This window comes from Fistularia commersonii, chromosome 26, assembly GCF_037954325.1.
Source record: "Fistularia commersonii isolate RoL2024-O1a breed Wild chromosome 26, RoL_Fcom_v1.0, whole genome shotgun sequence".
NCBI classification, from domain to species: domain Eukaryota; kingdom Metazoa; phylum Chordata; class Actinopteri; order Syngnathiformes; family Fistulariidae; genus Fistularia; species Fistularia commersonii.
The window spans coordinates 6,180,576-6,195,200 of NC_141309.1; the positions used below are offsets into that span (position 1 = coordinate 6,180,576).

General features: G+C 46.1%; 1 protein-coding gene across 15 annotated transcripts in view; it reads left to right on the forward strand.

The window, feature by feature from the left end:
* Window positions 1-14,625, forward strand: part of ank1a (ankyrin 1, erythrocytic a) — a 77,320-nt gene that overhangs the window by 47,095 nt on the left and 15,600 nt on the right. For 12 of the 15 annotated variants that reach the window (XM_086173546.1, XM_086173533.1, XM_086173537.1 and 9 more), the window contains 33 exons: window positions 10-195; window positions 285-383; window positions 491-589; window positions 676-774; window positions 885-1,082; window positions 1,165-1,263; window positions 1,346-1,444; window positions 1,810-1,908; window positions 2,057-2,254; window positions 2,381-2,479; window positions 2,566-2,664; window positions 2,759-2,956; window positions 3,083-3,181; window positions 3,478-3,576; window positions 4,084-4,182; window positions 4,267-4,359; window positions 4,488-4,560; window positions 4,695-4,715; window positions 6,754-6,874; window positions 7,069-7,147; window positions 7,703-7,818; window positions 7,906-8,130; window positions 8,812-8,966; window positions 9,066-9,277; window positions 10,606-10,810; window positions 10,950-11,046; window positions 11,145-11,373; window positions 11,475-11,603; window positions 11,696-11,815; window positions 11,905-11,989; window positions 12,120-12,194; window positions 14,170-14,301; window positions 14,420-14,575. In XM_086173546.1, coding sequence (XP_086029672.1) covers window positions 10-195; window positions 285-383; window positions 491-589; window positions 676-774; window positions 885-1,082; window positions 1,165-1,263; window positions 1,346-1,444; window positions 1,810-1,908; window positions 2,057-2,254; window positions 2,381-2,479; window positions 2,566-2,664; window positions 2,759-2,956; window positions 3,083-3,181; window positions 3,478-3,576; window positions 4,084-4,182; window positions 4,267-4,359; window positions 4,488-4,560; window positions 4,695-4,715; window positions 6,754-6,874; window positions 7,069-7,147; window positions 7,703-7,818; window positions 7,906-8,130; window positions 8,812-8,966; window positions 9,066-9,277; window positions 10,606-10,810; window positions 10,950-11,046; window positions 11,145-11,373; window positions 11,475-11,603; window positions 11,696-11,815; window positions 11,905-11,989; window positions 12,120-12,194; window positions 14,170-14,301; window positions 14,420-14,575 — 4,192 coding nt within the window. The remainder of the gene's footprint in view (window positions 1-9; window positions 196-284; window positions 384-490; window positions 590-675; window positions 775-884; window positions 1,083-1,164; window positions 1,264-1,345; window positions 1,445-1,809; window positions 1,909-2,056; window positions 2,255-2,380; window positions 2,480-2,565; window positions 2,665-2,758; window positions 2,957-3,082; window positions 3,182-3,477; window positions 3,577-4,083; window positions 4,183-4,266; window positions 4,360-4,487; window positions 4,561-4,694; window positions 4,716-6,753; window positions 6,875-7,068; window positions 7,148-7,702; window positions 7,819-7,905; window positions 8,131-8,811; window positions 8,967-9,065; window positions 9,278-10,605; window positions 10,811-10,949; window positions 11,047-11,144; window positions 11,374-11,474; window positions 11,604-11,695; window positions 11,816-11,904; window positions 11,990-12,119; window positions 12,195-14,169; window positions 14,302-14,419; window positions 14,576-14,625) is intronic. The other 3 variants (XM_086173535.1, XM_086173536.1, XM_086173534.1) reach the window with 3 other exon arrangements.

The following is a 14,625-nucleotide window of genomic DNA, read 5'->3' on the forward strand; positions in this document are numbered from 1 at the left end:
GGACTGCAGGACGGATTCACTCCGCTGGCCGTGGCTCTCCAGCAGGGACACGAGAACGTCGTAGCCCTGCTCATCAACTACGGCACCAAGGGCAAGGTCCGCCTACCGGCGCTGCACATCGCGGCGCGCAACGACGACACGCGCACGGCCGCGGTGCTTCTGCAAAACGACCCGAACCCCGACGTACTCAGCAAGGTGCGCGAATACACAGCTTGCGGGGTGACTTCTGCATTTCCACGAAAGTGCAAATGACGCTTTTTCTCCACCCCTGTGTGCCCCCGCAGACCGGGTTCACGCCTCTACACATCGCAGCACACTATGAAAACTTGAACGTAGCTCAATTGCTTCTCAATAGAGGAGCAAATGTCAACTTCACTCCAAAGGTAGGGTTTGACGATGACCGAGAAGAGGTCGTTCTCCTGTCCTTTTGCCGCTCCGGAGGGAGAATTTTACAGTCCGTCCTATTCAGTGAGTCCGTGTCTTCTTGCAGAACGGCATCACTCCCCTGCACATCGCCTCCAGAAGAGGGAACGTCATCATGGTCCGCCTCCTCCTGGACAGGGGGGCGCAGATTGACGCCAAGACCAAGGTGAAGCAAACGTCCTTCCTCATCTGACCTTATATCCCTGCCTTCTCACTTTTTGGTTGAATGACCGAGTATTGCCTGGCTCCCAGGATGAGCTGACGCCGCTGCACTGTGCGGCAAGGAACGGTCACGTCAGGATCATCGAGATACTGCTCGACCACGGCGCTCCGATCCAAGCGAAGACCAAGGTAATTCACTTAGGGACGGCTTAAGAATGTGAACATAGCTGATGTGGTATTGTTTTAAAAATTTTTCCAAATTGAGTTGATAACCTCGTATGAATCATTCTGTCTTCTAGAACGGTTTATCTCCGATCCACATGGCCGCGCAGGGGGATCACATGGACTGTGTCAAGCAGCTCCTGCAGTACAATGCGGAGATCGACGACATCACGCTGGACCATCTCACACCTCTGCACGTGGCAGCGCACTGTGGCCATCATCGCATGGCCAAAGTCCTGTTGGACAAAGGGGCCAAACCCAACTCACGAGCACTGGTCAGTGACAGAGAAGTTTAAACGCACACACGCTAAGTGAACGTCCAACTCTGACAAAGAGTTTCCCCCCTTCTTCTTCCAGAACGGCTTCACTCCTTTGCATATCGCTTGCAAAAAGAACCACATGCGAGTGATGGATCTTCTGCTCAAGCACTCTGCATCATTAGAGGCTGTGACCGAGGTAAGGAAACCTCTCTTCCAAGAATTGTATTTTAACTTCTTGGGCAAGATGATTAAATTGATTTTGACCTCTGTTTAAACAGTCCGGCTTGACACCATTGCATGTGGCGTCCTTCATGGGCCACCTCAACATCGTGAAGATCCTTTTGCAGAAAGGAGCTTCTCCTAGTGCATCTAATGTGGTGAGTTCAAATCCAGACTAATAAATCACAATAGTTTCAATTCTGTATTGCATTTGTATTGTTTTTTTTCTTTGGAAACGAAATTCTTTGAAATACATGACTTGAAAATACTTGCAGTCCCTTATTCAACACTGTTGTGCAATAGATGAGCTAATTTTGTTGTTTATGGTTGGGGCTTGAGAAGCATCACTGGTTAGTGGCACTGCTCACTGTATCTAGTTCTTTTGAATTAATGTATTTTATGACCCTGGAATTCACACGCCTGCACCACCTTATGAGGCATCTTGTGATGCAAAGCGGACAAGTCATGGTCTTTGCTTTGGCGTACCCGAAACTATGTCACGTTTGTGCGTGTTTCCGAGCAGAAAGTGGAGACCCCTCTGCACATGGCGTCTCGGGCAGGACACTACGAGGTTGCGGAGTTTTTACTGCAGAACACAGCGCCCGTGGACGCCAAGGCCAAGGTGGACTAACAAAAGCATCACACATCCCCTCTAAGTGTACTTCCGAATGTTAAAATCAAATGTCGCTTTAGCAGCTGACTCACACATTACTGCGGTTACAAACCGAGCACGGCCGTCTTCACATTTGGTGGGATCTCTGCTCTCCCAGGACGACCAAACCCCTCTGCATTGTGCCGCTCGAATGGGCCACAAGGAGCTGGTGAAGCTGCTGCTGGAGCACAAAGCCAAACCCAACTCCACCACCACAGCAGGACACACGCCTCTACACATCGCTGCCCGCGAGGGTCACGTCCAAACCGTACGCATCCTGTTGGACATGGAAGCGCAGCAGACCAAGATGACCAAGGTACAATGTCCTCATCTAATCCGTTCTGTGTCGCCGAAGGAACGTTTTATCTCCGGCGGTGTTCGGCCGCCTCGCTGTCGGATCCAAAGTTATGTTCATACTCTTGTACCGTCGCTGCCTCTGCAGAAGGGATTCACCCCGCTTCATGTGGCCTCGAAGTACGGCAAACTGGATGTCGCTGAGCTGTTGTTGGAGAGAGGAGCTAATCCTAATGCTGCTGGCAAAGTAAGGAAAACATCAACGGCTTGACAACCATGAAAGGAAGAGTCAAGGGTTCCTGACAGATTTCCGGTTCGTATCTGTTTCCGCAGAACGGTCTGACTCCGCTTCACGTCGCTGTTCATCACAACAATCTGGATGTCGTCAACCTGCTCGTCAGCAAAGGGGGTTCGCCACATAGTGCAGCCAGGGTAAAGGAGAAACTGAGCAACATGCACACGCTTTCGGGAAAATCTTTTTTTTTTTTTTTTTTAATATCGGGGTTGTTTTCCATCCATCCTGTAGAATGGCTACACTGCACTTCACATTGCATCCAAGCAGAATCAGGTGGAGGTGGCCAACAGCTTGTTGCAGTACGGAGCTTCGGCCAATGCTGAATCACTGCAGGGAGTCACGCCTCTTCACTTGGCCTCGCAGGAGGGAAGGCCTGACATGGTCTCTTTGCTCATCTCCAAACAGGCCAATGTCAACTTGGGCAATAAGGTGAGAACTGTGCAGATGATTTTGTTACAACAGTTAATTTCCTTATTTTATATTAACTAGAAATATTTTCAGGCATTTTTTAAATGCAATTGCGTATATGACACTTTTCTTTTTGCTCCCCCTCAGAGTGGACTGACTCCACTCCATCTTGTGGCACAAGAAGGGCACGTTGGTATCGCTGATATCTTGGTGAAGCAAGGAGCCTCTGTCTACGCTGCCACCCGTGTAATGCCTATTTTATTTCATTTTATTTTATTTCATTTTATTTCATTTTATTTTATTTTATTTTATTTTATTTTATTTTATTTTATTTGTACTATTTTGTACTATTGTAAATGAGTTTAGATAGGTACTTCTCCTAAGTTTATCATGAGGTTACTTATAAAATAAACAGCATGGTCATCTAATAGCAGGGCTAGGTCACATAATGCGTGTAAGTATCATATGTATTTATATATACACACACCAACTATTTCACATTTAAGTCTTTTGGCTCTTTTTTTGCCTTTCAATTTTTTTAGATGGGTTACACCCCGCTCCATGTAGCATGTCACTATGGCAACATCAAGATGGTGAAGTTCCTCCTGCAACAGCAGGCCAATGTCAACAGCAAAACACGGGTGAGTGCCTCCCTCTGGTTCTGAGATAAATTGCATTGGTATTGGAGACATTCAGTTACACGGGGTAAATACTGACACAAGCATCATATCAGATCCCCCGTGCTAAAGTTTTGCCTCTTCATATGACATTTTAAAAGTTAAAACTTCATCCGCAGTTTGTTCTGTTTTGGAAAGACAGCCTTGAATTGCTTGCTTTATGCAGAGATTCTTGCACATAATGGAGTGTCTGAGTTTGGTGAAGGAATTCAGCCTTTTGCTTTAGATTGGAAAAATATCTCTTTTTATAAATTGCAACGTTGAGTTTATCTTACGATTAAATAGTTTTGTTATGATAGTAACTGACTTTGACTGTGATAATTCCCCTTCTATAAATTCATTGTCATACCAGGGTTTCTGAGAATTCAAACTTCATGAGACATTAATGAAGTCTATATATTATTTAAGAAACGATAGTTGGATGTGTTTAATGTAGGTCGAAAATAATTAATGGCAGCGTTTCTCTCCCAGCTTGGTTACACTCCCCTCCACCAGGCCGCCCAGCAGGGACACACCGACATTGTAACCCTGTTGTTGAAGCACGGAGCTCAGCCCAATGAGACCACCTCGGTGAGCAGGACTTCCCCTTCCCCTCCCTAAAGCTTCCCGCTGCGGTCCAGTGACCTGATAGGTCCGCTCGCCTCTCACTTTCAGAACGGCACATCGGCGCTCGCCATCGCTAAGCGGCTTGGCTACATCTCTGTGATTGATGTCCTGAAGCTGGTCACGGAGGAGACGGTTTCCATGGTAAAGAAACTCCACTGTTCCCTCAGTGTGTAGCGTTGGCATATATTAGACCTTTCGAACAAATACAATGACTGTTTTGAATAAAAACTTGCGTATCGGTATCGAATCGCTTCTTTTGCTCCCCGCAGACGACCACAGAAAAACACCGCATGAGTTTTCCAGAAACAGTGGATGAAATACTGGATGTATCTGAGGATGAAGGTAAGGGACTAAACTGCAATCTATCCCGCTAAAATATTAAATCGCAGCGTAGATCAGTCACATGTGTTATTCAATGTTGTCTCAGGTCACGCGATAATTTTTTTCTTTTTTTTTTTACCTTTGCCCTGTTTTAGGAATTGCACAGCTAACATTAGGTATGAATGTCTTTTTATCTCTTTGTGCGGCATTCATGGGTCACTGTAGTGAAGTGTGTGGCTCCATTCCAAGCTCCCCCCTCTCCATCTCTATCTCCCAGTTTTTTTTTTTTGTCTTCCCCTCTTCTGTGGTGGCGCTCGCTGTGACGGTGGCTCTGGTTTCTCATTGGCATGCAAACATAGCACTTGTGTCTGTAACCTTTAACACTCACACTCCTATTCACCAACACTTCAAGTGCCCCCCCCCCAACTCCCACATCTACTGTTACTCATATTTAATGGTTACTGTTTGAAAGAATAAAAAACAACAACCTGCTTAGTGAGCTGAAGCTGTGCAATATGGAATTATTTTTATGTTATTTAAGTGAATGTCTTAGTTTGTGTGTCTTTTGCTTCTATGTCAGTCTCGTCCTATGTTGTGAGTACTGTATGTTGCATAGCTGGGAGTTTGATGGCTCTGGACATGCAATATTACTTTTTTTGTATATAAATGTATCTATATATATCTATACTTATATATAGATTATCTATTCCAGTTATCCTGCACTCAGGGTTGTGGGAGTGCTGCAGCCTATCCCAGCTGTTGAAGACAGAAGTTAGTTAGAGTGAGAAAAGAGGATGCAAATAATAGGATAAGATGGGGGAAGATGGCTTGCTGTGGTGACCCCTGAATGGAGCAGTTGAAAAGAAAACGAGCACACTTTTTTTGTTGTCATTTGTTTCCAAGGTATTTTTTTCATGATACCCTCCTTGCGCAGAATGATATACCAAGTTATGGTGAGAAGATGCTCAGAGATCCTGATCTCAATAGGTTTTTTTTTTACCTGTTTAAATAGGATAATAATAAAAGAATATGATTAGGTGTGAGTCTGAGAAGGAGTAATAGTCAGCCCAGTGAGAGACCGTCCACCTCTCCGGGGTGTATCCTGCCTCTCATCCGCTATCAGCTGGATTTGGATCCGGATTGGATGGTTGGATATTTACCAGCTCAGAACTAGATTTTCCTCTCATAGCCTCCCGGTCTCCATAACAACAGCGAAAAAGAGGGTAAATGTTGTATTCAGATTCATGAGGTGGACCGTCCAGCTGTGCGTGCAAGCAGATGTGTAACGTTCTCTGGAACCTGTAAGTAGGCGTCTGTTTGCCACGGGGCTCGGGCTTTTAGAAGCTGTCAGAATGTTGTTTACGCCTAATGTGGCCTGAAAATCTGTTGTTGCCCTTGGATTTCCAAATGGCAGAGTGTAAAGGAAAACGGACAAAGTGTGAGATTGTTAGATTTTAAGGCTTTTGATTTATTACTTTCGCTCTGAGCATCGAATCCATCTGAGTCGGTAATGGTTACATGGGTGACTTACAGAATGTGCCTGCAGGTAACTGGTGTCATGGTGCGTCAGTAATTCCTGCTTTTACTCGTCTCGTCTGTTTTTTTAGTGTTTTCTTTTTCATGATGCTTTTCAAAATGGAAGCTTTATATGTTTTCTACAACCTCCAGTTCAGTCGCTGTTCATTCTCTTCCTGTAGAGAGAGACAGAGGCTAAAAGTGTCCATTATGTTATTGTTAGTAGTGTTTTTTTTTTTTTGTAGCATCTGAAGAAGAGCCAATGTGGCTTAAAATATTATCCTAAAATGAATTATCTTTGCATTGGAGGCCTCTTGGCGTGCAGCCTTTTCTTTAACTTTTTTTCAGTCTGTTTGTTCTGCTCCAGCACCCGTACCTAACTGGGCAGCAGATGTGCTTTTGGATGTTTGTTGGTTTTTTTTTTTCTCAAGCTCACTCGTAGTGGATTTTTACCCATCGTTAAAACGATGATTGACAGTCTCAGTATTTCATCTACTTTTCAAATGGTATTTCAGCCACCGCAACACCCTCACTGCCTCATCTGAGCCACCTCCACAGCCCTGGGTTTTCTTGTTGTCCGATCCTTCTAACCGCTGACTAACATCGCCTTTCCTTTCCTCTCCCCCCGCCCCCCTTTTTTGCCGTTTCATCAACCTGACCACCATCTGTTCGCTCTCTTTGGCATGTTGTTCTCTGAAGGAGAGGAGCTCCTGGGGACAGAAGGGGCCAGGTACATGAAGATGGATGACATGAAAGACCATGATGACGATTTCCTCTCACCCAAGAAATCACTGGAGTACGAGAGAGGGCTGGGCACAGCGTAAGGGGGCAGGGCTTGGAAGCAGGGGAGATAGACACAGTGGTAGCGTGATGGCTGGAGAGATGGGTGTGCATTCAGGCACCCACCAAACACTAGGGGGTGGGGTTTGCATGGGGGGTGGGGAGGGGGGGTGGCGGTGTAAAGACGCTTCTTCATCTCACCCGAACCTTCTCTTTCCTGTTGTGATGCAACAGAAACTACTCACCGGCCATTCCCAGGATCCCCCGCGTTTCCCCGGAGACCGTCATCCTGAAAGAGCATGAAATCGATCAGGTAATGCGTCTCACGGACTGGGGTTCAGGGTAGATCTAACAGGTTTATTATGCTGCTGGGCAAAACTCAGCAAAAATATTATTTTCAGAATAAATGTAGTTCATTCGATAATTTCTGTTCAAGCACCAGCATGGTCTGTGATTTTTTTTTTAAATTATTTACTTAATAAAAGGGGTCATATAACATGAATATATTTTAATTTCATAAAATTACAGTTTAAATAAGAACATGAAAATAATCACCGTCATCAACTTTACGTAAAATTTATACAGCACAAGAGCAGTAGGTAGACCCGAGTAAAAACAAACAACAACACAATGGAAACAAGAAATCTAAAAGTGCAGGAGGGCACAGACATGAACAACAATTGGTCAAGTAGGAAAAAAGTACTGGGGCTTATAGATCAATACTTCCTGAACTCTTGGGAATGTTAACTTGTTTCTATGGATAATTATAGTTCACACATAGGTATAAACATTTGCTAAGACCTTGCAATGTATTTTAACAGTTGTAGAAAATGATCAAACTCATTTTTTAATCCACTGTCCCTCGCAGCACCACACTCCGCTTCCACTGCCAAAAGAGTACGACGAAGACTCCCTGATTCCCAGCAGTCCGGCGACAGAGACGTCAGACAACGTCAGCCCAGTAGCCAGTCCCATTCACACGGGGTCAGCGCCGCCGCGACAGCGAAGGGCGTTCGATTTGATAGAGACATGAAATTAGAGCACGTCTTCACCCTTTATGTTCAATCGCAGGTTCCTGGTCAGTTTCATGGTGGACGCCCGGGGCGGCTCGATGCGGGGCAGCAGGCACAACGGCCTGCGTGTGATCATACCTCCGAGGACCTGCGCCGCCCCCACCCGCATCACCTGCCGGCTGGTAAAGCCTCAGAAGCTCACCAGCCCCCCGCCGCTGGTGGAGGGGGAGGGGCTGGCTAGCAGGATCATCTCCCTCGGGCCAGCTGGTATGCAGTTTCTGGGGTGAGGAAACCATCGGTATTTTAAATTCAAAGAAATGAATCAAACTTCTAATGGTGCGTTTAATGGTTTTGCTCTTTTTAGTTTGTCTTTGCTCAAACTATTAATTCTATTTAATGGCTGAAGGTTAATGAACACATGCAAAGCACCCTAGCTAAATCAAAATAACCATAAACAATAAATAAACCAAAATTAATTATAAAACTTGTACCTTCATTAAGTTTATGGTAGATAAAAATGTGTTGCAAAATTCAAACACAACTACACTCATTGTACCATACATGCATGAATGCATAGAGCAAAGGTTGCAGCTGAACTAAGGTCAAAGGTCAAATGCTAATGAGCAACGTAAATAATTATTACAATAATGTATTTTATTTTTAAGGCACCTTACTTGACACTCAAGTACACTGTACAGACATGTAAATGTATAAATTTGTGTGGCTGCGTGTGTGTATGTATGTATGTATGTATGTATACATACAGTATGTGTTTATATATATATATGTATGTATGTGTGTATATATATATATATATATATATATATATATATATATATAAACAATAAATATAAAAGAAAAGTGGTAAACATAAAAAAAATGAAAGTGACAGACTTGAAGCCTGTGGAAGTTCGGATGAGTCTTTATGTTTGGTTCACATGTCTGCCCTCTGGTCGTGCTGCAGGCCCGTGATTGTGGAAATCCCCCACTTTGCCGCCCTGGGCCGCGGCGATCGAGAGCTGGTCGTGCTCCGGAGCGAGAACGGCTCTGTCTGGAAAGAACACCGCAATCGCTACGGCGACGAAGTCCTCGAAACGATCCTCAACGGGATGGATGAAGGTGACTGACCTTTTTTTTTTTTTAAGCCTCGATCGCTTTTGTAAGACCCCCGTTCCGGCGCTCCGACGTTCAAATACGGGTGTGCCGTTGTCTCGACAGACTTGGAGAGTCAAGAGGAACTCGGGAAGAAGCGCATCCGCCGCATCATCTCCACCGACTTCCCTCTTTACTTCGCCGTCGTGTCGCGAGTGCAGCAAGAGAGCGACCTGATCGGTCCAGAGGGGGGTTCGCTGACAAGTAAACTGGTGCCGATGGTCCAGGCCACGTTTCCCGAGACGGCAGTCACCAAACGTGTCCGTCTGGGGCTGCAGGTGAGATGGAACTCTGAGGAGATGGATGGAGAGGACAGACAGAATCGTTAATGCCTGAGTTGCCTGAAAAAGCATGTTGGATGTATTTGCTTGATCTTGGAATGGTGTGATCATTTCAACTCGGGTGCCGCGTTTTCCCCATTACTCTTTTTTTCTTTGTCGTGATTAATTTGTCTTGCTTTTGCTATTTTTTTGTTGTTGTTGTAACACTTATGCTGTTTATTTCACAAAGTGCATGCACGTGGCACCTTTATACAACTACAGACCACTCATTCAGCCGTCGCTGTTACATTGTTTTACCTCCGATGATGTCTCACTAATGTATATGTCCTTACTAGTCTGTATTTTGTGTTTCATTCTTTTATTTCTTTTTTGGAATAAAAGCTTGGAGATTGATTTTTTTTTCTTTTTTTTTTAGGGCTTTAGTCACCCACATTATTTTCTCTTATTTTATCTACTGGGTTAACTTGATTACACTTTTTAATTTAACTTTGTCAACCAATTCATTTTCCAGTTAATGTTTTGGAGATGAATGTGCAGTGGTATGCTAACGTGAGTCCATTCTGACCGGACCGGCGTGCCGACTTTACAGTCCGTTTGCAGTGACTTCTGCGATTCCGAGACACAAAGTTGAGCCTGTAGAGTCAGAATGAGCCACAATAAACCAAAACAGAAATACACACGGACCTTCTTCTGCCGTCCTATGAGCACTGATTGAATGTAATTTCAATAAAAGCATTGAAAATGAAAATGCTCGCACACATGCGTTAACCAAGCATGACATAGATATCATTACAACTGTAGATTTCATATGATACATTTGTTTTCTGGTTATCCTGAGATGTATGCAGTATATTTAACCGAGATGTTTTTAACTAAAGTGTCGCTGTCATAGTGTTGTGATGAACGGCCGCTACAAGTGCCCTTTTCTTTGATATCAGTTTTGTATTCAGAGCTTCATGTTAAGTCGCAGTGTTACCATTTACAATAAAAAGATAATTCTAAGTCCCCAAACCAGGTTGTGTTACTTTCTTCAAATGTGTCATGCAGACGGATGTTTGTTTCTTTTTTTAATCACGCCTGATGTCTCTCTCTTTTTCTCTTCATCTTCGATTTTCCCCTCTCCGGTTTCCTCCTTTTTTTAATCCTCCTCCCGCCTCTTCCTCTTCCCATCACGCTCTCCTCTGTTTGTTCCAACCAACCGTTCTGCTCCCCCCGTCCCCATCTCCCCACGGCCTGTGTTCGTGTTTCTTTCTTTTTTTATTTTCCGCATATCATCAAATCTGCACCCACGTTATGCCTCTCCCCACGCTGACCTCCGACCCCAGGCTCAGCCAGTTCCGGATGAGCTGGTGGCGAAGCTGCTGGGTAACCAGGCAAACTTTAGCCCCGTGGTGACGGTGGAGCCCCGGCGACGCAAGTTTCACCGTCCCATCGGCCTGCGCATACCGCTGCCTCCGTCGTGGAAGGAGAGCCCGAGGGATTCCGGGGAGGGAGACACCACCAGCCTGCGCCTGCTTTGCTCTGTCATAGGTACTGCTCGGGGCCGTGTGGGTGGTTTCCACGGGAGCGGCATCCTCATTTCAATGACACGGAAAGATATACGGCACGGCAAAAATCTCACGCAAAGACAGATGAAGCAGTTTGCCCTGCCTTCCGGTCTGATTCCCAGGTGGCACGGCACCGGCCCAGTGGGAGGACATCACTGGCACCACCAAGCTTATGTACGCCAACGACTGTGCCAGTTTCACAACCAACGTCTCCGCACGGTACCTCCGTCGTCAAACGGACAAACCGAGAGCATCGGCCGGATTAGACGGTGCCCCGCTTTAAAATGATACCCTAATGTCCCGTTATTGCTCCTCAGGTTCTGGCTCGCAGACTGTCCTCGGACGGCCGAAGCCGTTTCCTTTGCCAACCTGCTCTACAGAGAGCTGTCGGCCGTTCCTTACATGGCCAAGTTCGTGGTGTTTGCCAAGATGAATGAGCTGCGGGAGGGCCGCCTGCGCTGCTACTGCATGACCGATGACAAGATGGATAAAACCCTGGAGCAACATGAAAACTTCACAGAGGTGGCCCGCAGCAGAGATATAGAGGTCAGTTTGGAAGGATCGGGCGATTCGTGTCCAAGTTCGCGATAAGATCTCGGGCTTTTCTTTATCTTCTTTAAAGCTGTGGGGTTCTGTCGCTCTTGCAGGTGATGGAGGGAATGCCGCTTCACCTGGAATGCTCGGGGAATCTGGTGCCGGTGCGGAAGGCCACTCAGCAGCCCCGCTGCTTCAGCTTCCAGGCCTTCAGAGATAACAGACTTCCCGTGTCTGTTAAGGTACGACCAGGCGTTTATCCTTCGGTTTCTTTATTCATTTTTCGTACTCACCGAAGCCCTTTACGTCACACTGAGTGCGTTCCTCACGCTAGGTGAGAGACAGCAGTAAAGAGCCCACCGGATTTCTGTCTTTCTTGCGCAAATCCACCAAATATGAAGACAGCCAGCACGTGCTCTGTAACCTCAACATTACCATGCCTCCCTGCATCAAGGTAAAGCCTCAGCTGCCATTTTGATTTACTTTTAATCATTGCCCTTTGATTAAGACCCCTATATTGTTTGCCGTCGACTTAATCGGCAGATTATCGGAAGTGAAGACCGGAGAAGAACTCTGACCCCGCTGGCATTAAGAGAGAGATACAGTGCCCTGAATGAACCTGCCATGGGTAGGAGACTCGCAAGTTATTCCCTTAAATAACAAATGCGCGGCCTTGTGAACAGACATGGCTTTTGTAGAATCATGCCGAGCTCTTGTTTGATCATTGAACGGATCCGGTCGCTGTTTGATCTCCACAGCGTCCATGAGCGCCATGGAGAGGACGGAGCTGAAGATGGCGGTGATAGCCGAGCAGCTGGGACTGAGCTGGGCCGGTGAGTGAATGAGGACATATTGACTCTGGTGCGCGTCTCTGTGTTTCATGCGCCGTAAACCAGCATTGTTTACGTTGTATCCAACAAGCCTGCCGAGCCCCCGCGCTGATCCAACACAGTCGGTGGCCACCGGCCAACACAGTTAATTATTTTCAGCTCGGCAGAGCTGTTTAACGAAATAATCTGCCCCGAGTGGATCGATCCACTACCGCACTTCCTGTATGCACATTAGTCCTCTTTTTCAGTCGAAATATCCTTTAGTTCAGGCATTTCCCAAACATGTCGTCTTCCAATCCTCAAAATTAAGATGCCGGGGATTTGTCCGTTATCCCCGCAGGACATTTAGGATGTAGATGTCTGTACATTAGGGTTTACATTTTAACAAGAATTATTAGGAAATAGCATAATATAAAATATCTATTCCACGTGAAAGTGCACAGTTTGGACTCGCAAAGGAAGGAAATTCCTCCCTTTTGTGGAGAGTTGGTGTTAGTTTCTCCCTCTGTGTTAGTCTCATTATGGCTCACCTGCTCCAACTGCATTGCACTGCGTGTCAAAGCAGTATGTGGAGTGTGTTGCTGTCGGGATCACCGGCGAAACAATGTCGGCTGAACGGCACTCAGCCCGTCAGACTTTTGAAATATTGTCCCCGCAGGCACCTGAGCCTGACCCCGAGGGGGTCCAAGCATGAGTCTTGTGTTTAGGCTACCACCCTTTGGTCACTGTCGACGCCCAAACTCCAAACCCTTGAGGATTGGAGTGTATCTGCATGCATTTGAAAGACCAGAGTGTGTGTTCCATCAGGCCTCATTTTCCATTAACAAAACCAGAGACTTTCAGTTGCAGCTTTGGCACCACCCAGCGTAACTACTTCTTTATTTGTTTTTTTTTTTTTGTAACCAATACATTCTGAGAGAAGTCCCGTCTGTACAAGAAGCAATCCATCCATCCATCCATCCATCCATCCATCCATCCATCCATCCATCCATCCATCCATCCATCCATCCATCCATCCACAGTCTGTCCATCCACTATCTGCCTATTAGCCTATTAGCCTATTTCAGTTGCCTCTGGGCGAGAGGGGATACACCCTGGACTGGTCGCCAGTCAATCGCAGGGCCACATATATAAACATACAGCAAGTCAGTGGCTCACTAACTCATTCGGGTCAATTTTCCCAATTTAGTCCAATTAACCTGCTGCGTGTTTTTGTTTTTGGACTGTGGGAGGAAACCAAAGAACCCAAAGGAAACCCGCGCAGACACGGGGTGAACATGCAAACTCCACACAGAAAGGTCCTCCCGTCGAAATCGAACCAGAGTTCCCCCGGCGCCACCGTGCCGCCTGAAATTCGTTAATTTGCTTTTCTTACTTTTGTAAGAAAGTGTTTGGTAACAACTACGATGAAGGAAGTTTATGTCCAGCGGGGTTCCGCTTCTGGAGCCTCTACTTTAGAGCAGATTCACAAAATAATACAACAAGTTTAAGCTTTAGAAATCAGGTTCTGCACCACTAAGCATAACTGGGAACGGGTTTAATCTCGGTTAGGAAACACTGGCAATTCTGTATCCCGGGAGCGAGTCCCTTCAAATCTGTTCAAGCCAGTGATCCCCAACCCCCGGTTCCGGTACCGGTACCAGTCCACGGATCATTTGGTACCGGTCTGCAAAGTAAATCGTTCTTGATACAAATGGTAGTTTTTTCGCGAGACGTTCCTGATCTTATTTTGAAAAACGACTATTTTCACTTCCGCCTTTTTGTAATCGCCTAATATAAAGAGTAATCGTTGTATTCGGAGTAAACACCGTGAAATAATCAAAGTTTTATTATTTGACCCCCCACGCCTCTAACAGCATAAACATTTTCATGTATAAAACTGGTCCCCGGAACAAAAAAGGTCGGGGACCGCTGGTTTAAATAATTCGAAGATGTTCAACTTCGATTTCTACATTCTCTCCTTTCCCGCTGTCTTCAGAGTTGGCACGTGAGCTTCAGCTCAGCGTGGACGACATCAACAAGATCCGGGTGGAGAATCCCAACTCTCTGCTGGAGCAGAGTTCCGCGCTGCTCAACCTGTGGGCCACCCGCGAGGGCAAAAGAGCCAAGAGTTAGTGTCACACGTTTGCGATCGCTGTTTATGTCGTCATCAAAAAGCCCCTTTTCTGATTTTTTTTACTTGTCCTTGGAATCTTCTTTTCCCGGCGGTGCTTGTGTCTCCTCTGCAGTGGAGAGTTTGTACATTGCTCTGAAGAGCATCGACCGCATGGACATAGTAAACATGCTGGAGGGCCAGCCGCCGCAGCCCGCGAGACAAGGCTCCCGCGATCTCAGCAGGCGCCGACACAACGAGAGAGACCACCTCTCTCCCGGTATAACCAATGGTGAGTTGTCTTCTAGAGTCCCCATGATGCAGCCCGTGTCTTCACACCCC